This window comes from Watersipora subatra, chromosome 10, assembly GCF_963576615.1.
Source record: "Watersipora subatra chromosome 10, tzWatSuba1.1, whole genome shotgun sequence".
Taxonomy (NCBI): Eukaryota; Metazoa; Bryozoa; class Gymnolaemata; order Cheilostomatida; family Watersiporidae; genus Watersipora; species Watersipora subatra.
The window spans coordinates 54,820,898-54,845,091 of record NC_088717.1 but is presented as its reverse complement, the minus strand read 5'-3'; the positions used below and the strand labels follow the sequence as shown (position 1 = coordinate 54,845,091).

Below are 24,194 nucleotides of genomic sequence, written 5' to 3'. Positions count from 1 at the left end.
TAAAAAATAAACGAATTTTTACGGTAAATCATAAGATATCAGTGCTAAAAGTGACAGCATTACGATGACAATAAAGCAGACGCGTAAGAACAATAGACATAGTTTTATTGACTGCACGAAGTATACTTGTGAAAAAATTTCGACGAATAAGGTTGCAAGAAAGTGTAAACAGAAGCAATCTCTCACAACTACATCACATTTGAACCGTTTTGGAAAGGGAATCCAAACTACAGCGGTCTTGTGTGGCTGCGATTTTCTGTTCGTTTTTGAACTTTTAAGAGCTTGTAATCACCTTTCCACATATTTTACACCTACAACACAACAGAGTAAGACATGGTGAATATTTTCCTATCAAATAACGGTAATGTGAATTTTGTTGCAAGTCAACCTTTAAAGTTTTGATATAGTCAGTGTCGATTAATCACTAACAGAAGGAACACAAATGTACGATCAATTAAATAAGGCATCCTGTGTACTTATTTGAATACGCACTTACAAAATCTTGATATGTCAAGATACTTTTAAACTATTCAAAGTAATTTGACATTCATGATGTACGGCACAGGTTGAAGATATTACCTTTAATTGGTGTGCAATTTTAAAGTGATAATTAACTACATGTACTGCTAATTAAAAACTGCAACGTTTTCCAATTCATGATACTACATCTAGAAATAAAACAAACAATAATAAAAGCAATTAATTTCGTTGAAGTATACAACATGTGGAATTTTGAGAAAAGCCAAGATTCTTTTGTTTTAAGACTCCTTCAAAACACAAACTTCTATTTATATGCTACATAATATGCCAGCTTTATGATGGGGATTGTAACAACAAGCTTTAAGCTAAAGTGTAAAGTATCAACAAGTGTGTCAAAAACAGGCAGACTTAAAATAATGGTTTATGCTGGTGCCAAAAGCAATTTTAGCTCTATTCTAAAAAAATTCTTGTTACAGCAATGTTGCTAGAAAGGCACAACTTAATCCAAGATGATAGAAACCTAAAAACTACGGTGTACCACAATACCATTTTGCTGAATCAGTTTATTATCTATATGTGTGTGCGCGTGTGTGTCCACACGTCACGTGCATATGCTCTGTACCTTCCGCCAGGTCATTAAATATATTTGGTTTTTAAACTCCACCTGGTTGCTGAGAACCAGCCTCTTTAAGACACCTACTTGTGGGCTATCTGATTGAAAATGAAAGGAATGGTTGCGCTTACTGCTAGTCAACGGTAAGGCAATGATGGTTCAGCTAACTCAATAGTTACAAAATTAATTGCACATAGAGATTGTTGCAGATGAAACGGGCGAACTGGATTTTTGCTGGGTGATCATACAGGCGAACTGGATTTTTGCTGGGTGATCATTGCTGAGGTTTGCTGAGAAAAATTATATATTGGTTAGAAAAAAATTTCATTATACTGTACTTTTCGGACTATTAGCCGCTACTTTTTTCTGATGATTTGTGCCATGCGGCTTAAATAAGGGTGTGGCTAATCTGTGGCTTTTTCTTTCACCGCTAGGGCGCATTAACGGGAATCTCCAATTAGTGAGCTTCTAGTGGTGAAAGAAAATACGAAACAATGCCTCACGGCACTGTTCCGTTAGGCACTAAGTTAAAAAGCGTCGGATAATACAAAACTGTGCCGTTCGGCACTGTTCCGTTTTAAGCCGCAAAGTTGCTGCAGCGTTAAAAAGCCCAGTCCTGAGTTCTGCGACCTACACAAAGGTGCGGCTTATGTATTGTTTTATTATCATTTTTTCGAAAATAAAGCAGATGCGGCTTATATAGGGGTGCGGTTTATAGTCCGAAAAGTACGGTAAACATTTCAAGGTTTGTGTGTGAATTGCCATTGAATTGTGCTGATTTATGCCACCAAATCGTTCTCCAAGTGCATAAAAAGAGATTTATAGACTAGTTATTTGAACAAATGGTTTGCTTGCTTGCTGATGTGGCGGATGGAACATGCCCAGAATGAAAGCCGAAAGCTTTGAAATTATTTAAAATAAATACAGTCAAACATGGATAACTCGAACTTCACGGGACCGAGCGAAAGTGTTCGAATTATCAGAGCGTTCAATTTATCAGAGCACTGTCACAAGTCCATGTATTTACTTATTTATTAGTAGATACATGTACATATACAAACTATAATATTAATCAAAAGCACAAATGGCTTGTTTCAAATTAAATGCTTCTAATGTAAAGTTTAAAACGTTTTTATCAAAAAGTATAGAGATTTTTCTATCACTTGAGATTGGTTCGTTGTTTGAGGTGATGTTATTGCCAGGACGTTTTAAGATTGACATTGGCAAAACTTGATCGTTGTTGAAATGCTCAAAAGAAAAGACATCTTTTTCTTTTGAGCGTTTTACCCACAATCAATTTTGCCGATTTTTCTTGAAGTTTATACAAAGATTACTTCACTTTACCTTGCTTCCGAAGGGCGATCGCTAAGCGAATGTTTGGTATAAATCAAATTTCACCAAACCTTTAGAAAAGTCGTTGACAAAAATATTTTGCCGATGGTGGTAATAACGACGCTTATGAATTACGAAAAGTTGAGGTTTACCTATATGGCTTGGAATAAAGTGATTTTCTAAAGCGATAACAACCGTTTCGGTAGCCGTTGGGCAAAAAACAATTCGAGTTAACAGTGTTGAGTTCGAGTTATCTATAGCAATTTATCATTATGTGGGAACGGACCAAAGAAACCGTTCGAATTAACCATGTGTTCGAGCTATCCGTGGGCGAGTTATCCATGTTTGACTGTATCTTAATGCTCCAACAAAATTTTATCAATTTTCAATTAAATTCTTACACAAATCTGCTAGAATACAGTGTTGAACTTAGGTTATTAGTATATGGTCAGTGCCAGAACCTGAATTTGTGGTTAATGAGATATAATCGATGCAATACAGTAAGTTTGTTTAGGGTTACTAGATATCAGTTATGTTCACTAGCTGTTATTACTTTAAAACAGAGACTTATGTAGCGTCCTAAGATTTCAAGTCACTTAAACCATCAGTTTACTTGTAACTGGCTAAAATATACACACATATTTTGCCATGGCTAAAAAAAGACTGTGCTCTTAACCAGTCATTTGATGACGTATATAAATAATTGTGTGTTATTACTCATCGAGTACTACTCTAGGCTCCTAAATGCATAAACTCATCATAGCATACTTACGAAGTAAAGATTTTTCACCAGCATTGTTACATTCACACAGGCACTGATAACGTTTCATGGAACTAGCATGAGATTCGACCTCAAACTACAAACTCTAACCAGACATCGCTAGAAAATATTACACTTTGGAAGTCTACCAACTTTTTGATATTATTAGAAACTATTAAAGAAGCAGATGCGAGTGAAGCTTTATCAGCTTTATTTGACAAAAATTTAGCATTGTTTAATAAGACAGTATGAAAAATCGGCTATCATTTTTTGCACGACTGTTCTTATGGTAAGGTTTGAGCACTATCAATTTATTGGACGGACAACACACAATTCTTCATATACGTCATCAAATGACTGCTTGAGAGTGTTTTTAGCCATAGCCAAAAACACATGTATATTTTTAGTCAGTTACAACAAAACTGGTGCTCTACATGACCCTAAATAGCCCAACATAACCGTTAATGTTCGAATAGTCCTGTTTTCAAAACATGTTCTGATTGTGAAGTCATTACTTTATTTATCCACAGTTGAACGATGCTAAAAATAATCAGATATAAATTTAGCATTGAAATAAAATAATCAAGTAGTATTTTTTGGATATGTAACCAACACTTTTCAGCTAAACCTTAAGCATTAGCGACGATAGATCTGCTAATCTTACGATTGCAAAAGTGGCTGAACTAAAATATTAAGTGCTTGTGTAGTTTAAGAGTTGTACAGAGGATGTCAATTTAACAAAACGTAGTTTTCACCACTAAAATCCTATCATTAGCAACGTATTAGAATCGATACTGGTTTTATTAGTTAGTGATGCTGTTAACTGCATATACGTACATGTAAACTATTCGGCCATGGCTTAGAAAGGGTTATTTTTAAAGATGTCGGCCTAGTTAAAAATAAGTACTTATACTAACTGCATAAAGAGAAAACAATATATGCTACAACAAACTTGGTCAACCTGTGTGATGGTGAGTGGAAAGTTTATAAAACTTGTCCGAATATGCTTCTACTGTGGACATGAATTCAACACCGGATCTGCGCCATGATTGTCGGAGAATCACAGAAATTAGTTCGCTTGCAAATTTCAACTTTTAGCTGTCGTTTGGCATTCATTGTTTAAAATTTTAAACGTATGAGTTGCGTTAACAATTTAATTGTTATAAAGTTTATCAGTTGTTTCGAAAAATAAACATACATAGAAAGTCATTTGCTCATTAAATTCTGAGCGCATTAAACTACGCACAGACCGTTTAAGGTAGTTTCGCTTTCGTTCTCAGAGCTTTAATTATGATAGTGTAACTCCAGTTATAAATAAACAATGTCAACACGTGTTACACGAACCTCAAAACAAGAGAAGACAAATACGAAAACAATATAGGTAGGTTGTTTGATACGCACGTTTTTGTACTGTCTAACATTATCCTGGTTATCGCCAAATAAGGAAAACATTCATGACAGAAAATTTTCAAACTTTTGTGAAGTCCTTCTGAGATAACTATACGTGGTGACCGAATTGTTAGAAGATACACTAGAATAAAACCTTGGGAGGCATGCTGAGTAATATTGATTTTTGTAGCAACTACTAGTAACTATTATTCAATAACCAAATTGCAAATCGTTGTTATAAAACCTCTTTTCCGAAGTCAGCATCAAAGTGCTTATATGTATGAAAACCGAAGAAAATTTCATTGCGCGAGACCGTTGTATGTTGGCTAATAATTTGTTTATAACCCAATTCTCCTACTTAAATCAAGTGTATTTGTTGAAGAGTAAACCATTTTAGTAAACTTTGCCCAAACACAATTAATCTATGAAACAGAGTTACTACGAGAAGAAACATTTGTATGAACACAAAAGATTCCGGAGTTCATAAAAGACAGGTGGACAGGACACTCTCAAAATTCACCCCCATAAGATGACACCATCTTAACCATGCGAAATAAAAGCTTAACATGCCACTGACGGAGCATTGGCATAACTTTAATGCAGTGCCATAAAGCAAATCATAAAAATGACAACAGCAGATTTTTCAGAAATACAATAACTGAGAGCTACACAAGCATGAAAAACAACTCTACCGACAGACATAAGAACACTGTCTAGAAAAAGCTTACAAATACAGCTGATACAGACAATATTGAAATGCACGCATAATCTTTCTAGATTATAACTGTACATGTAAGTACTGTACATATGCCATGTAAGTTCTCAACCATGTTACATGCATTTATTAATCTAAATAGATGAGTGTTTGTCAAGAAGTTTGCTTCATAAGAGACAATCGCTGTCTTATCTCCTCTATCATATTTTCTCGTGGCACTTCAATCTGTTCAAATAGATAAATAAAATGGCAAAGCAATAATAAAATGATGTTCATTTTGTATACAAAAGTTCCAACCGCATATTAGAAAGCATAGAAAGATAAACATGAGATAGCAAAGAGAGGACACAGGAGTGTTTTGAGTGTATCAGGTGGTATGACAAAAAACAACTGGATAGATAAATATTAGCCCACTAACATCAGATCGGTCAGCTACATCTCGGAGTTTAACCACGCCTCTCTCAAGCTCACTAGACCCAATAACAACGGCTAATGGAATTCCCTCATCTTCACACGTCTGATATTGCCTGAGGATTTTGGGGTTTGTCTTATATGAATGCTCCGTCTGCCAAAAAGTCATCAACATTAATTGACTACAGTACAAAGGATACACTACTATCACTGACTAGTGTACAGAGATTTTACTCCTACTACTGACTAGTTTACAGAGTATATACTCCTACTATTGACTAGTGTATAGAGTATATACTCCTACTAATGACTAGTATGCAGAACTTATACTCCTACTACTGACTAGTGTTCAGAGTATATACTCCTACTACTGACTAGTGTACAGAGTATATACTTCTACTATTGACTAGTGTACAGAGTTTATACTCCTACTACTAACTAGTGTACAGAGTATATACTCCTCCTACTGACTAGTGTACAGAGTAAATACTCCTACTACTAACTAGTGTACAGAGTATATACTCCTCCTACTGACTAGTGTACAGAGTAAATACTCCGACTATTGACTAGTGTACATGTCTTATACAAATATTACTGACTAATGCAAATCAGCGATACACTGGATAAACTACCAGCGATACAACGGTATTGCTGATATCACTGATACTTGTATCACAGATGGCACTCGTATTACTGATACTGATATCACTGATACTGGTATCACAGATGGCACTCGTATCACTGATACTGATATCACTGATACTGGTATCACAGATAGCACTGATATCACTGATACTGGTATCACAGATAGCACTGGTATCACTGATACTGGTTTCACAGATGGCATTGGTATCACAGATGGCACTGGTATCACTGATACTGGTATCGCTAATACTGGTATCGCTGATACTGGTATCGCTGATAATGATATCGCAGATACTGGTATCGCTGATACTGATATTGCGGATACTGGTATCACGGAGACCAGTATCGCTGATTTTGGTTTTGCAGATATTGATATCGCGGATATCGATATCACTGATACTGGTATTGTGGATTTTGGTATGACAGATACTGGTATCGCGGATACTGATATCGCGGATACTGATATCGCGGATACTGGTATCGCGGATACTGGTATCGCGGATACTGGTATCGCGGATGCTGGTATCGTGGATGCTGGTATCGTGGATACTGTTGGTATCGCGGATACTGGTATCGCGGATACTGGTATCGTGGATGCTGGTATCGTGGATACTGTTGGTATCGCGAATACTGGTATCGCGGATACTGGTATCGCGGATACTGGTATCGCGGATACTGATATCGCGAACACTGATATCGCGAACACTGATATCGCGAACACTGATATCGCGGATACTGGTATCGCGGCTACTGGTATCGCGGCTACTGGTATCCCGGATACTGGTATCGCGGATACTGATATCGCGGATACTGGTATCGCGGATACTGGTATCGCGGATACTGATATCGCGGATACTGATATCGAGGATACTGGCATCCCAAATACTGATATCAGGGATACTGGCATCGCGGATACTGGCATCGCGGATACTGGTATCGCGGATACTGGTATCCCGGATACTGGTATCGCAGATACTGGTATTGTGGATAGTGATATCGCGGATACTGGTATCACAGATGCTCTTATCACTAGAAGCGAGTAGAGTGACACGCGACACAAACATACACTTATGCCAGCTTCCCAGAGTTCAGTGGCCAATTTCATTCTTTCCTCGACAAGGTCCTTGTGAGCAGAGACTATGTAGACCTGCGTGTCAGTTGTCCTTATTTTCTTATCGGCTGCCTCATGTTGCTGCTCGAGAATAGTGAAAAGTCTCTCTATGCCTATGCTCACGCCAACGCATGGCACATTCTTACCTGTGGACAAACAATACAATATCAAATGTCAAGTCATAGACATTTACTTGCAGTTGCTTGTCGGGTATAAGTCAGACCTTTTCGACACATGTGGGCTCCGTAACTTATTAACGCTATTACAAACACTCAAACCTTTGCAAGGATCGACTTTCCATCAAAGTTGTTTAGCCATAAATATGCTACAGTTTCGCAAGCAAATAAGAATTGGAATAGCTTGCTTACAATTAAAATCTCCACGGCAACATAATTCTTATGTTACTTGAGATATTTTCTTTTGTCTTCAGGTTACAAAATGGACTATTCAGTTTTTTGCAGCCACAGAAGGAAATGGAAATAATATCTCCCAAACTCACTATAACAGTGGATGCAAAAGCAATCTAATCTTAGAAGGCATAACAATATTACTACAGTCGAACCAAGCCGAGTACCTATATAGCAGATAAACTCGATGTTAATGGTCTAGAAGCAATGGTTGGTTCAAAATAGTCATCAGTAAGAGCGAAAAACTTGAAACACAAAAAAATTACCATTCATCAAATGATCTGTAATATTTGAGTTTTTCAACTATGATAACCAAAACATTCTTCCTACGTGTACTAATTTTGACGAAAAACATATGATAGCCGCCTTGAATTCTGTAATGAGCTTAAATATTGACAGCCTAAAATTGGTGAGCTGTGATATAAATTATGGCTCCTCACGTCTAGCACTACTTGACACCTTGCAATTGCAGCGATAAATACTGCAGTCACCTTTAATAGTCTCTCCTTGAACCTTCATCCCCCTAACGACATCTTTGCGATTTGTTCTCAATTAAAAACTGAGAATTTTCTCCAAATGAGTAAAAACAGTGTCAGCAGTAGCCTTACCATATATGTTGCAAAGCCCATTTTAAAATTCATGGTCGGATTCTGAGTCAGACTTTAAATCTTCAATACAGTTGTTGTTCAGAGCCACCACAGCTTTGCTTTCACAAAACTTTTGGGATAAATTCAAACAAAGGTGACAGGTAAATAAATTATACTTTTTTAAACTTCAAAATGGCCATTCAGAATCTACAAAACTTGAATTTCATAAACTATGTGGAAGGAAGATGTAAATAATAGTGAACGGTATTTTTATCGAGTGCAAGAGCTACACAAAAACCATATAGAAAAATTTGTGAAGCCCCGCAACTGCGTGTTCAGAAAAAAAGCTTTTTCGTTCTTTATCACAGCTAATAATTAGCCCACCCATTAATAAAACATACCACGGTTGGCAAAGTTTAATAACATATTCAAAGTCTGCCTGTCGTAACAGTCTAAGAGAAAAGATAACTGATTAAAAAGGTTTTACTATTCAGCAATATCTCGCTTCTTCACGGTTCAGCTTCCGTAGCTCCAGTACTTAACTGAAAAAAAAATTAATTAAAGAAAATAAATAAACTAAAATGCATAAAATAGATCAATCTCCCCCATATTCTTACCTACAGAGATCCCTTTTTAACCGTCATTGTGAGAGCTGTCGCAGTTCGCTGTTTTATGTTGCGTTTTATGCAGTGTAAAATATTTATGACACCTTTCATTATGCCTTCTAAACGGCATCAACTCAAAATCGTTTGTTGAACAACAAAAATGAGGACAAAGCTTATGAATCATGAGAACGTGACTCCATTAGATAGGAGTTTATTAGTTGCTACTTGGCAGATTTTCACTTTTCACCTTTTCCCAGTCCCTTTTTCACCAGTCCCGATTAACCGCAACAACTGATGTTCAACTGTATTAATAATTGGAACTATCCTACAAACCTTTGGTGTCAAACATTCCAACCAACTCGTCATATCTGCCTCCACCGGCAACACTTCCCACGTTATTCTCTTCGTCCTTCCCTTCAGCACCCTTGAGCACCGCCTCGTATATAACGCCAGTGTAGTAGTCAAGGCCTCGGGCTAAGCTCAAGTCAAATGACACCTAAAGATCACAGTAACTACATTAGTTAGCAACTGGATATTTCACATTCATTAGTTGTTTCTAAAGTAGCAAAAGTTATCTCAGAGATGCAGTCTGCCTCATAGCACAGCAAAATGAGACGAGCCGTGGGTGCCCTAGCATGAAGTGTGCTAGTATTAGTAGCAGGGCCAGTTTGCAACGAGGGACCAAACAGGTCTTAAACGAACTCAAAAATTAACATCATTATAGCTCATTATTGTTACATAGTCAAGCGGCTCCATTTGTTAAAACTTATATCACAACTTGCTGAATGTGTTGCACAGGTTGAATGCTGGGCGTTGCACGGGTAAGAAAAAAGTTTTTGCCCAGAAAATTTATTTTTAATCAACATATACAACTTTTAAATGAAAGTGTTTGTTCATGTCTATGTATGCTTTAAGTTTAATCAAGTTTATGTTATATACATATATACATTTAAAGCACATTGGGTAAGTCTGAGCATATATTTTTCTTATAGTAAAATTTTTCTTCTAGCTAGCGTGCTAGCTGAAGCGTGGGTATTTTAACTAGAGTTGCCCCGATTTCAATATCGGAATCGGTATCGGTGCCGATATGGGTGTTAAGTATCTGAATCGGTATCGGCCGATATTTTCTTAAAAATCGGAAACTTCAGATACTTTTTGCAGATCAACTATTTAGCGGAAAGCCGTATTTTAGCCTGCTGCACTAATCAAAAATCATCAGCTGCAAGTTCCTTACTTTCACCTAATGAATTCCAAGCCTGTCACAGAATCTATTTCATGTCTATAGCCTGATAAACGTCAATACAGCCGAGGAATCTTTTGGCTTTAGACAGGACGTAATCAACAAGTGCAGTATTTCCCAATTACAGCGATATGATTTATTGCAGCCAATCACGAACAAGAGACCCATGATGGAAACAAGAATGCGTGCGTGCGGTGTAACATTTCTATGTACTAGCATTACGAAAGTAATTTGAGCAGTCAATGCATAAAGTTATTTACGTATCTCTCTTGATCCTGATGATATGATGTATCGTTTGCATCGCATAAAATAACCTGAGTGGCTTATCGGTATTTAGCCTGTCCTCCATCATCTGTTGCAAGTTAATCCTTCTTCAGTACGACTGGCTACATCGCTAGTGATGGAAGATAAGGACGTCTCACTGAGATAATTGAATCACAAATGGTAATTTAGATAAACGTTTATTTGCTCTAAACTTGTACCGGTGCATCAGTTCGTTCAGCAGTAGAAGACAGACTTCGTTATCACAGAGAAAGATGTACCGCTAACAGTAATTACCATTATTAATAGCAGATTACAAGAAACATGGACTGTTTTGTTACTAGATGCACGGTATGTCAGTATGTGAATTTAATATACATGTATATCTTTTTCCATAAATACAAACAAATAAATGCATCAATATTTATATTTTCTTTGCATTAAGTTTATATTTGCATAATAAAATTAATGATTATCTATGCAACACAAAAGATCTGAATCGGTATCTGAATCGGATTATTTTTCTATAAGAATCGGTATATCGGATCGGTATCTGAATCGGCTGGTGAAGTTAGAATCGGGGCATCTCTAATTTTAACCAATCACCATTGAAAACTGGCAAGTGTAATAAGTAGGCGAACAAGTATTCCATGTAGTATAGTGGATAGCGTGCCTGCAAAACTGGGGTTTCCGAGTTCAAACCTGATACGAAGCGGTTTTTAATTCCTAAAACTTTATCGCTATAACTGAATGACGCTATAACATACGAACGACGAACACTCACATTTATATATATACAGTAGATTGAATCAACCGCTCGGAAAAGGTACTGCAAATATTACATTCTCTATTGATAAATTGTCCAATAAACTGTAAGCTCTAGTTCCTCCTAAATCGAGCAAGATCAATAGTTGACATTATAAAAAGTTGGTTTATATTATTTCTGGCCAACCTGCTGTGAAAACAAACAGTAGAATAAAATAGAATCAATAAGATTGGCTACTAAAACATCTGAGACAAAACCATAAACTACTTCATTTGCAAATTTTAGTCGATGCTGAGGTAACTGCTGTGGTGTCGTATGGAATAAAAGTTGACAAAATCTAAGATCGCAGGATGATGCGACGGCAGTAATAAAAATGTTTGAAAGGTTGACCGTTCCGAAGATTAGCGAGAGGTTAAATGAGAAAATGTTTGGTAGCTTTATTGTTACAGTGCACATTGCAGTTTGATGGATGATGGAATGAACCATTTCGTATTGAAGCTTTGAGATGCTGAAACAAATAGAAATATTTACAAGTATGATTGTTGTACATATTGGTGCTCCCCATGTTTGACACCATAATGTTCAGTCAGCACGAGCCAGCTTACTTTCTCCATAAGTGCAACCATAGCATGTTTGAGCAGGGATTCCTATCTCCTAATTAGTTTCACAGGCAAAACGCCTACACATAGTAAATAAGGCGGGTAATTAATCACAAACAAAAACATATATTATAACATTATAGTATTAAAACAAACCGTAATAAAAAACTAAGGCAAACAAAAAATTATATTCACACATTTAAAAACTGATCCCTATCGCGGTGCTGCCTTGGATGAATAATGTGAGAGAAGAAAATCAAATGCATCATGATCAGTATAAATACTTACTTCACTAAAACATACTTTACCTGAAGCTAGTCTGTCTAATGGACAAGCCTGAAGATAATGCAGGACTCACCCAATCTTGAACCTTGTACAGTTGGCAGTATTTTAGCAACGTCTCCATCTCCGCCAGAGCTTTCATACAATCCTTGTTTCCAATCATCTGTAAATCTGCCTTTAAAGTGTCTACGAGCTGAAGTCCACCTATTAGCCAAGATTTTTCAAAAAATAATGAGCTTATTATTTACAGACTCGCAAATGTATTACATAGCACCACAATGTGTTTACAGAACACTACATAAAAAAAGGTTCTAGGATAGCACACTATCTATAATACGCGCTTGCTTGCTCGTATGCTATAATATTCGCACTACATGGCTATCTCACTAGAGGAATTCGCTAACAAATTCACAATTTAAAGGAAGCTAGTCAGTTGGTATACTTCCTTAAATTTAGTTAGAAAATGCCTATACTGATTTCTTACAGTTACAGAATACTGCATAATGGCTAAACCATATGTGTACACTATTCAACTTTTGAGAGAAGTGTATTGGAGTTGTGCTCACATTGTGAGAGGCAAATCCAATGCTAGTCTACTCACCACTCATTTTCACATACTCTCCAATTCGGTCTGCTGTCTTTTCATCCAACCCTTTCTCCTCCACCATCTCTTTCCTTACCTCCTCCCAAGTAGCCTGCAATCAGAAACACTAGTAAAACTAGTCAGGGTCTGGGTAGAGGATGCAACAACAAATTCAACACAGTCAAATATCTAGACCAGGGGTCAGGAACCTTTTGGACTGAGAGAGTCACAAAAACCGTATATTTTGAAATATAATATTGTGAGAGCCATACAATATGTTTACAACTAAAAACACAAATAAGTTGTGCGTTTTAATTAATTTCAACACTTCAAGCACAATATGTCACTGGATTCTGTTTAATAATATTACTATACTGTTGCTAATGAGTCTTTCTCAACATTAATGCGATTTCTGGTGCTGCATGGATTTGCTGATGGCTTTGTAGTCTGGTTTATATGTAGTGAGGTTAAGCTTCATGCAAGCATTGAGACTTCCATCCCTCAAAGGCGATCGTAGGTTGGTCTTAATGTTCCTCAGATGTGAGAAAGACTGCTCACATGCATACGTAGAGCCAAACATTGTCAGTACAGCAATACTAACACTATGCAGTGTGTGGTATGTGACTGGAAGTGTGTTCCAAGTTTTGACAATCAGCTGGTCTGCGGGTTGAAGTTTTTTCATTTCTGCCCACTTGTGCTGGCTCGCCAACTCTGCTTGATGTCGTGCAAGTCTTTCCAAATCTTCATTCAGTGACTTGAACTTATTTACCCACACGTCCGAGGCCCTCAGGTCAGCCGCTTGTAGCTCGAAATCTCTGACGGAGACCCCAGGAATGTAACTCAGGTCAGTGCTGTCCACTGCACACTCGTGTGGATGGGTGATGAACTTAAAAAGACGACTGCACTCACGAAATTCTCTAAAGCGCCCTTTGAATGACTGCAGAAGATTAGATGTGAAACCTGCTAGCTGCTGAAGATCAAGATATTGAGCAGGATCACTTGCTGTGCACACATCTCTAAATTCTCCTAATTTTTCAAAGTGTAGTAGACGACCTGTGTCGATGTCTCTGATGAAAACTTCCAGCTTGTTTTCAAATGCAAACACTGCTTGTTGGAGGGATAAGATTGGATTTCCAACGCCTTGCATTTTCACATTGAGCTGGTTTAGATGTTCAGTCATGTCCACGAGATAGTAAAACTTCAGGAGCCACTCAGTGTCCGCTAACTCAGGATGCTCAACATTTTTCATTGCAAGAAAAGCCTGGATTTCGCTCAGACAAGCCGCAAAACGACTGAGAACCTTTCCTCTTGACAACTAACGCACGTTGCTGTGCAGAAGCAAACCAGGATAATTATTCCCAACTTCATCCAGCAGTGTTTTAAACTGGCGATCATTTAAAGCTCGAGCAACAATAAAGTTGACCACCTGAATGACCAGCGACATCACCTCACCAAGCGGCCCGCCACGCATCTGAGCACAAAGCGCCTCCTGGTGTAGGATGCAGTGAAAACTTAAAATGCGTCTCTTTTCATGTTCACGAAGAAGCGCCACAAATCCTCTATTTTTGCCCACCATGCACGGAGCACCGTCAGTGCACACAGAAACAAGTTTATTCATCGGTAAATTTTTTTTTTTAGAGAACTCAATGAAGGACTTGAATAAATCCTCCCCTCTTGTTGTCCCTTTCATAGGTAAAACAGCAAGACTTTCCTCAAGCAGCGTGTCACCGACAACATACCTTGCAATCACGCTGAACTGGGATAAATTGCTTACATCTGTTGACTCATCCACAGCAAGAGAAAAAAATTGTCTAGCATTTATGTCTTTCACTTGTGTTGCTTCAATTTGATTTGACAGCATGATGGTACGACCGTGAACAGTTCTTGCTGACAGAGGCATGTCTTTTATTCGTTTAATTATTTTTTCTTTTTCTGAAAAGTCGTCAAAAAGTTCATTTGCGACATCAAGCATGAATGCTTTGGCATACTCCCCATCTGTGAAAGGCTTTCCGTTTCGCACAATTGCTAAAGCGCCAGCAAAGCTAGCCGAGTTACAGTCACCTTGTTGGGTCCAAGCACGGAGTTGCTGCTGACTAGCTTGCACTCTTGATAATAGGTCTTGACATGCTTTTTTCCTGCTGCTCCCCTCAGGATATTTCGATGCAAATGTAGTATGATGCGTGTCAAAGTGCCGCTTTATATTAGAACGTTTCATAGATGCAATTTTATCGTTGCGTACTAGACATACTGCAGAGCCTGCTCTCTCCACAAAGGCAAATTGCTCTGTCCATTCTTGCTGAAAAGTACGATACTGCTCGCCTGTTTTTCTTTTAGCCATCTTCTCAAAAGGGCTTCAAAGTTATTAATTAGCTGACAACGCCAGAAAACGTGGCAGGTTTAAGTCTTGACCTCACAACAAGCCGTAATGCGAACCCTTTTGCACACGCGCAAAGGAGTCTAACGGCCACGTTCTTCATAATTTATTTTTGTTATGATATACCTGTAGAAAGATTTTCAATATTATTTTTTTGCCCAAAATTAATCTATTATTATTATATCATAAATAATACAAATAAATTGACATGCAAAATGTTGCTCACACAAAGGTAGGACAATGATTGTAAACTTACATCTGAACTCATATGCCAAGTCTGCGAAAACAATTAGCAAATCTCTGATTCAAATCGCGCTTTCCTAGTTGTGACAGGATTACACTTCGTCCAGTCAATAAAATAACATTGACCTTTTAGCAAGTAGGTGGAGCTAAGAGTAACTAGCTTATTGTCCCGGTTTTGCCTACGAATAATAACTATTTAGATATATAACGCAATGGGAGCACGGGGGGGGGGGGGGGGGGTTGGGGGGAGGGATAGCACACTCACTGCTTTCAAGGACTAAGTCTATAACTAGCTATGCAGTGAAGTGAATGCCTTCGTGAGCACGGCTGCGAGCGCAAGTAAAATTAAAAGTCTACTAGATTTGTTTTGATTGGCCAATTTCACTGCTTGCTTATTTGACTGAAAGAGCCATATGCAGCCATCAAAAGAGCCACATATGGCTCGCAAGCCATAGGTTCCCGACCCCTGATCTAGACTGTTATAAGAAACAGGAAACAGAGGAGACAGAGTTAATGCATAGGCATTTTGTAATAATCTAGGAATTACTTCGCGATGTCAAGAGAAATATGTGCTCAAACTTTACGTTTCCTATCAAAAAATTTGAAACAAGACAAGAGTAGGTAAAAGGTATTTGTAAGTAAACTAACTATGAAAATCTCTTTTTATTGATCACTACTTTATTAAGTTTTTACATTAAATTTATGTTTTTGCTTTTTAATTTTTATATAATGCATCTTTTACAATATATATTTGATTTTTATCATGGTTTAGTGAACTGGAATGAATCAACAGAATACAAAGTATTCTTATAAGAACATAAGATCCAACATGTGACAATTCCAACATGTGACAGTTTCAACATGTGACAATTCCAACATGTGACAGTTCCAAAATGTGACACTTCCAACATGTGACAGTTCCAAAATGTGACAGTTCCAACATGTGACAGTTTCAACATGTGACAGTTCCAACATGTGACAGTTCCAACATGTGACAGTTCCAACGTGTGAAAATTCAAACATACGAAATAAATACCGGAGTGAATTAACTTTGTATGTCGAGGTTTGGTTGTTTAATATTTTTCACTTCATAGAAATACAGATAAGCTCATGGTAAACATTAACACATTATTCTGTCCTCTGTTATTCTGTTATGTCCTCCGTTATTCTGTTATCTCCTCTGTTGTTCTTAGTTGGAAGTTGCATGTCCTTTGTGTTCCAGCAAATAATTTGCTATTAAAATTTCTGGATGTGTATTAATTAAGTGGATCATATCACTTTCATTTTAATGCTTGAAAAACTTTTAAATTTCATCCCCAATGCAGATAAGGTGATGTAGCAACTCAATTACATAACCCAAATGTGTTTTTACCTTGTCAAGCTTGTCAACAGAAGAGCAAATAGTCCTAAACTTGTCTGCCCTAACTCCACATACTTTGAACATACCATCCAGCAGTCGCCTATGGTTTACCTGCAATTATAAAGAATGGCATAAAGTGTTCATAAATTGAACTACGGAGTACTATGCTGAAAAATAAAACTAGGTGAACGACTGTAGATATATGACCTTAGGAGTTTAACCCTAGGAGTATGATCATCAGTATATGCATCTAAGCGTATGATCTAAGGCGCCAGTAAATGTACTCATTCAATAAAGCACATAAACAATTACTAAAACAATAATTGGTGAATAAAACAATAATTGGTGAAACAATAAATGGATTGAATAATTGGTGCTTCAGAGTGTTCGTCAACTCAGAATAACTGCTTTTTCCTCAGAATAACTGCTTTTTCCTCAGAATAACTGCTTTTTCCGGTTATATCTTGCAGAACAATCATGGCGGAGGCTCTAGACATCTAACATCTGGCTAGATAAACATTGCATTTAACCTAACCAAAAAGATTTTCAAAGCTAGTAAGACTTATCAAAAATTAAAAAAGTTATTAGACTACTAAAAACTTTGCTTAAGCTCATAATAAAATATAGTAGCTAGTATAACTAATAAAACAATGAATGCGTTAAATAAGCACACATTTAAAATATACCTGCTAATACTCTGACACTCTAGTATGCTGTGAGAGATTGTCAGGTCTACTCATAAAACACAGAGAGCAACTATCTGTATAATAGTTTTAAATACATGTACCAAAAGGCGATTGAATAGGGCAGGTGCTGAAGTGAATGCTGAATGTCAGAGTTTGAATCCCGTACAAAGTCATCTTTTATTCTATCGCTAATCATAGATCATACTGATGGACGGACTTAGCCCTTATTGTAGTAAACATGAGCACAACACCCAGAGCATAAACCCACCTTTATAACAAACTTTCCAACTTCCAGCTTACTGAGGATCTCATAGACAATTCTAATACATTCCACGTCAGGCACCATAACATCGTATTGGCCTGCGATGTCTATGTCCTAAAAGAAAACTATAAAATGTAGAAAGCAATCAAGTTTTTGCTTTATGAAAACCAACAATGCTGACATGAATAATTTGTTTTATAAACAAAGCCATAAGCATGCGCATTAAGGCATACATTGGCCAAGCTAATAAGGTACATGTAGATAGCAGACCATATGGCACACAATTATCTTGTGAAGGCAAGCACCTGTGACAACCAGTCAACCACATCTGCAAGAACCCGCATACAATTTGAGTAATTGAAAGCATTATTTACACAGAACGTTAAAAATTGCTTACACATTGATAAAATTCTCTATAGCGTCCTTTAGTCATGACTGGCTGATCCCTCCTATAAACCTTGGCTATGTGATACCGTTTGATATTTGTTATCTTATTCATAGCGAGATACCTCGCAAACGGCACCGTCAAATCATACCGCAGAGCTGTAAAAATAAACCAATCATGAGACAGGACAGATGTAGCAGCAACTCTTTTTATTGAGACGAGACACATCCATGATTAGTTTGAACTACTAAAAGAGGCAAGAGATGGTGGAAAAGGAATAAATATGAATTTTAATAATGCAATCAAAATAGCAGCTCAAAAAAAATCAATTACAGTAAACGCTGCTTTACAGTAAATCTCCCCTTAACTTACCGTAATCATGGACCCTAAACTATGTGAAAGTAATAAAAAAAAGAGAGAAGTTGTCGGTACAAACCAACAATACCAGTTACTGTACAGTCATTAATTTAAATAGTTATGTTTTCTTTTCTTATTTGAATGGCCAAAGGGGCTAGGTTGGCATGATAGTGCAATATACATACATTTTACTGTTTGTATAACGTAAAAACCTAATAACGCAAACATTCTCAGAACATTTACATTGTAGAAACGCCTGCTGTACTAAATACTGTAAACTACCAATTATACAAATAATACATTACATGTATGTGTGTAACAAACCCGAGTCAGCGACTGTATGTTGTAAAGCTTACGGCTTGAACTTATACTTATTAAATACTGCTCTCTGATGATCTTTTACCGGCTTGCATCCACAAAAATGAAAACTACTTCATAAAAACAAATGATCTAGTGATGATAGATCTGACCCACCGCCAGTGATAGGAAATAGGAGGAAAGTTGTCGATACAAACCAATAATAACACAGTTACTGTACAGTCATTAAATTAAATAGTCAAGTCGAGTCTTTTCCTATTTGAAGGGCCAAAGGGGTGAGTTCTTGGAACGATCTTGGAACGGACTAGACAATTCACACGTATTTTACTGTTTGTAGAATGTAAAATCTCTATAATGTAAATGTTCTCGTAACGGATTATTTACGTTATAGGAGTATCTATTGTATAGAGTTATATAAGAGTGGCATCACAGACATAGAAATGCACAATGTATAATTTGGCGTTTTGTGGTGAAGTGTCTTTGTACCAAAAGGCATTCAAATGTGCCTGAGTTAAGACAGAGATCAATAAGATAGTTACTTTACAAAGTATTTGACTGGGTGACAGTTTTACAGACAAAAATCAGTAAAATAAATAAAAACATCGTCATAGCCCATAAAATTTGTAAGAAATCTAATCTAATGAAGCAGGAGAAGTGTTTAGGAAACCGACAAGTGAAACAGAAAAGATAAGTATGTGGGATGAAGTGAGATGCCCGTTTCACATTAACAAGCAACGCACTCAATCAAAGAATAATCAATAAACAATAATCTATAAACAGCGCGTACTGTACTGTCCCTCATTACTTCACGGTTTCAGTTGCAGTTGAAAGATAGTCATTAAAAAATAAAAAACAAAGAAACGTTAATTGAGATCACATTGAAAAAGTATGATTACATGAACACACATGAATTACTTAATTACAAACATGTGACTTTCATCTCACAATGAACCCAGTTAATCCAAACTGCGCCCGTACTACCTATGTGCATTCTTGGGCTTAAAATACTGTTGAAATATAAACTAAAAGTCAATCAAGATAACTTCCCTGGAAATTATTGAGTTTATCCCCGACAGTGGGGAAAAATTGGTATTTACCTGTATATACCAATTACTGATTACCTGTGAATACCAATTACTGATTACCTGTAAATACCACAGAAGAAATTAAAAAAGTGGTAAATTGTATTTTTATTAAAACAGTATCACAAATTTCAAAGCTTTTTTTAGAGAAAATATGGGTTTGTGTTGTTCAGCCTTTCAGGAAATTAAAATGTATACAATTAACCAGTTAATGCACTTTTGACAGCTCTATTACACCAATTAACATAGAGGTGTCATAATTTAGAATAACCAAAAGACCTAAACTCAGGTTGCACTTGAAAAATTAGCTTCTATTATCAACCTAGATAACAAGGATTGGATTTATTGTTGCAACTAGTCCGTATTTTGCTAAAATCTTTCATCGAATTTAAATATTGGTTGAAAAGAATTTTACCGAAAAGAAGACTTCTACAATTCAACCCTCGCCGGATGTTTAGCCATTGAGTGTAATAAAGTGATAATCCTTGAATAGTACTAGTTGCTATCAACAGACAATAGTACTAGTTGCTATCAACAGACAATAGTACTAGTTGCTATCAACAGACAATAGTACTAGTTGCTATCAACAGACAATAGTACTAGTTGCTATCAACAGACAATAGTACCAGTTGCTATCGACAGACAATAGTACCAGTTGCTATCAACAGACAATAGTACTAGTTGCTATCAACAGACAATAGTACTAGTTGCTATCAACAGACAATAGTACTAGTTGCTATCAACAGACAATAGTACTAGTTGCTATCAACAGACAATAGTACCAGTTGCTATCGACAGACAATAGTACTAGTTGCTATCAACAGACAATAGTGTAATACCTATAATTAAGGGTTAGGGTGTTAAAATTTTAGCTCAAGCAAATACTATAAAAATAAGTTTCTATTTTAAGGATCTCATGTCTCACAGAAGACACGAAGTCCTTATTAATCGCGAAAAGTGAGATATTACTGCAGATCTTTATAGCTCAGCAGACAACCAGCTGTATTATTTCTCGTGTAAAAACTTTGCTGTTTCTTATTTGAAGACTACTTCAGTGAAGATTGCAGAAACATATTTATAGCGAGTATAAAGAAAGAAGACATCCATGAAAATTAATAAAAAATGAATATTGTGATAAGCAAGCATGCGATATCATGTGATCGTGTGATCATGTAATCGTGTGATCATAATCAGAAAGTACAAAACTTGTAATATTGCCATAACCTGAACAGATTCTGTCTACAAATGGAAACGTGATGCCAAACAGAAATGATTTCGAAACTAGTTTATGTGCATAGAGCAGTTTCTATAAAGAACAGTACAATAACCTAATTGATACTTGTAATAGTGTTAACCAAGCAAATAATGATCAAAGAGTTGAGACTGACCTAAGATTTCTCCACCCTGGTCCTTCAAGTCATAGATTAGTTTACTGTCTTCACCATATTTGCCTGTTAGCGTCTCCTTTAGCTCAAAGACAGGTGTGTCTATGTTAACTGCTCCATGCCGTTTAAATGCCTCTATGACCACTTTGAACACTTTTTCACGGATAGTCATTTTATCCGGTCCATAGTCTCTAGTCCCCTGAACAAAAAGGACAGACTCTAAACCGCTTTAAATACCTTCTAACAAAAAGTCATTTTGTTAAGACCACAGTTCTAAATATATGCATCAGTTCCATTTCGATGTAACTGAAAAATAATACGTAATAGTCAGTAACCAAGTTAAATACATATTGCAAGAAAAAGCTCTGAAAACCTAAAAAGCCCTGGCTATTTAATAAGCACTTGTATATAATTTTCCTAGGAATAAGTAATTACACAATTTAAAATTGAATCACAAAGCAGATTATTGTCATCGCACGAATATGCTATGTAAAAACTGGCCTACCTATCAAGTGTAGAATGGTGGCTTCGCGTAATATTAGGCTAAATTATTAAGTTATTATTAGGTAATTATTAGTGATTATTAAGATAGTTATAGGAGATATTAGGATAATAGTAACTTTCCTTCTATTTACGTTACTGAGCACTGCTGCTATTTTTATAATATATTATTAAGATATACATTTATCGTAATAATATATATATTACAATATGTCAAACATTGTAATTATAAATATATATATATATATATATACATATATTACTTTAATTATAAGATGTTCCAGGGCATATTGATGTTATTCGTGTGTGAGATGGTTTCATAATCAGCTTTTCAATATTCTGGTATATCCTGTTTAATCATACGATTCAAACTGATATATTTCCAGGTAGTATGTAACAATTTGACTGGAAGATGCTCCAATAAAAACCTTTCAGATGTTGATATTGCGTGAAATATGGGCATTACATTATTCAAACACATTTCAAACATGGTGAACCTTTACTGAGATAACAAACTTACTAGCGCTTAGTGATCAAACATTACTGAAATGCCAAATAAGACCCAAACAACATATAAATTGAGAGCAGGTAAGTCAAGTAAACTGTTCCTACCTACCTTGGGGTTCTTCAAAACAAAATGTTTTGAGCTCGCTGCTTCACCATCATTCAGCTTAGCCTTGAGAGCTAATAGTTTAGCTACCTCCTCATCAATCTGTGCTTGAAGAAACACAAAAATTATTATTTTTAAACTCTAAAACTTTATGGAATTGATACAAATTGATACGGTAGAAAAGATAAATGGTGAAAATAATAAAAAATGCAAATCAGCTTTAATACCATTTTTATTGATACATTTATTATTGATATTTATTATTATTGATATCAGACACTAGGAAAACACTACGATTCATGTAGTGAACGATGTTAAATTCAGCGTACATCAATCAGCCAACAATACATACAAAATATAGGCGTATTGTAAGCCTAAAAAGAAAAAGCCTATCTACATCATAGCTGCATTCGCTATAAAGACACTGACTTACCTGTGGTAATGACATCAAGGCATTTGGTGATTGTGCGGTAGAAATAGATTGAAGACGCAGATAGTTACGTAAGGAGCAAATGAGACGGCGGGTAGGATTATATATGGCAATCATCGTCCAAAGTTCCAAGAAGACAGCAATTGAAATGAGAAGAAAATGTCCGAATGTTATGTCCTCAGTTCAACTAGTACTAAAGTTTGGATAAAATCAACAAAACAAAGCTGTGGTTTTAATTTGGAATAATTTCGAATAAACAAATTAAATATAAACTAGTAAATATGACCTTCAAACCGACAGAATGCTGATAATCAAATACATACTTAGTAGGCAGCTAAATTTCAACTAAAGTCTTCTTATAGAAACATAAGATTGAATGTTTTATTCTGTAGGTTTTTTGCGTAATTAGTTACACTGCTAAGTTTTGTTTTTTAATTTTGGCAGTCATTTTGTATTACCATTTCCACCAATTACCAAGATTTATGTGCAAAGAAAATCAAATTAAAGGCATCATTGCTTTGGTTTATTTCTAACTCTGAAATATTCTCATTGTTGATATAAGTAATAAATAAAAAGAAGTCTATGAATACATCATCAAATTAATTTTACTTTTTTAAAGAAAGCCTCCAGCATAAAAACAAAATTTTAGCATAAACCTTATAATTTTACAAACACTGAGCAACGAATGTTGCACATACAATTTAGATTTTTAAAATTATTTGCTTCGCACAAGCCAATAACACAACAAAAATTTATATGTAGCCTGATCCAAATGCATTCAAAAGTGGGTAATTTGGTTAATCATGGACCCTATAGATATGCTCCAAGATAGTAGACGGGCTGAGTATTTGACAGTAGGGTTAATCTTATTAAGAGCACAACTACTGAACAATTCAGAATCAAGTACTATAATTTGAACCTAATAAAAGACATAGGTAAACTAGTATATCACAAATAAAGTAACAGATCAGATACTTGTTACAAAGTGCCTATGTAAAACATCAGATGAGAAAACGTTTATTCCTTTTCAGCAGTTAAAAGAGGCAAAACAAAACTGAGTGAAATTTCTCCATGAATGTGATAATACCTCAGCTTTTGTCGCTTTTTCTGATTTGAGTTTTCTTACTATGTCCCCTTGATTTTTTATTTGCTTGCTCAAATCGTCGTCCATGTTGCCATCTAAAAGCAAGAAAGTCGTGTCGTTCTTGACCTAGCATAGAAAATCTTCACTGTGAGTTGTCAAGAGTTCTCAAGGTCAGAACGCAACTTTCCCCTTTCAATCGAGGGAACCCTATGCCTAAAGCTAAAGTGTTTTTTGTTTATTAAATTTGTCTCTGCGTTAGTTATTACTATGACACTTACTTATTAAAATTAATATTTTTACTTTATAGTTAATTAAAATAAAAATTTTAATT

The 24,194-nt window shown here is 36.0% G+C and overlaps 2 protein-coding genes across 4 annotated transcripts in view; both read right to left on the bottom strand.

Annotated features, from left to right (window-relative positions):
- LOC137405604 (AF4/FMR2 family member 4-like) overlaps positions 1-4,230 on the bottom strand; it is a 64,890-nt gene extending 60,660 nt beyond the window's left edge. For both annotated transcript variants that reach the window (XM_068091923.1, XM_068091924.1), the window contains exon 1: positions 4,147-4,230. The gene's annotated coding sequence lies outside the window, so the exon portion shown is untranslated. The remainder of the gene's footprint in view (positions 1-4,146) is intronic.
- Positions 4,231-5,147: 917 nt separating this feature from the next.
- LOC137406609 (histidine--tRNA ligase-like) lies at positions 5,148-23,991 on the bottom strand. Of its 2 annotated transcripts, XM_068093205.1 has the most exons (13): positions 23,867-23,976; positions 22,783-22,972; positions 22,356-22,451; positions 21,242-21,437; positions 18,109-18,254; positions 17,718-17,825; positions 16,776-16,874; positions 12,805-12,898; positions 12,280-12,407; positions 9,389-9,551; positions 7,412-7,602; positions 5,708-5,854; positions 5,148-5,514 (listed from the first exon to the last, which is right to left on the bottom strand). In XM_068093205.1, exons 2-13 carry the CDS (start codon positions 22,894-22,896, stop codon positions 5,443-5,445), a joined length of 1,554 nt encoding a protein of 517 aa, XP_067949306.1. In that variant the 5' UTR covers positions 22,897-22,972; positions 23,867-23,976; the 3' UTR covers positions 5,148-5,442. The 2 variants fall into 2 exon arrangements, with proteins under 2 accessions (XP_067949306.1, XP_067949308.1); XM_068093207.1 differs by lacking the exon at positions 22,783-22,972 and having other exon boundaries at positions 23,867-23,991.
- Positions 23,992-24,194: the final 203 nt, after the last annotated feature.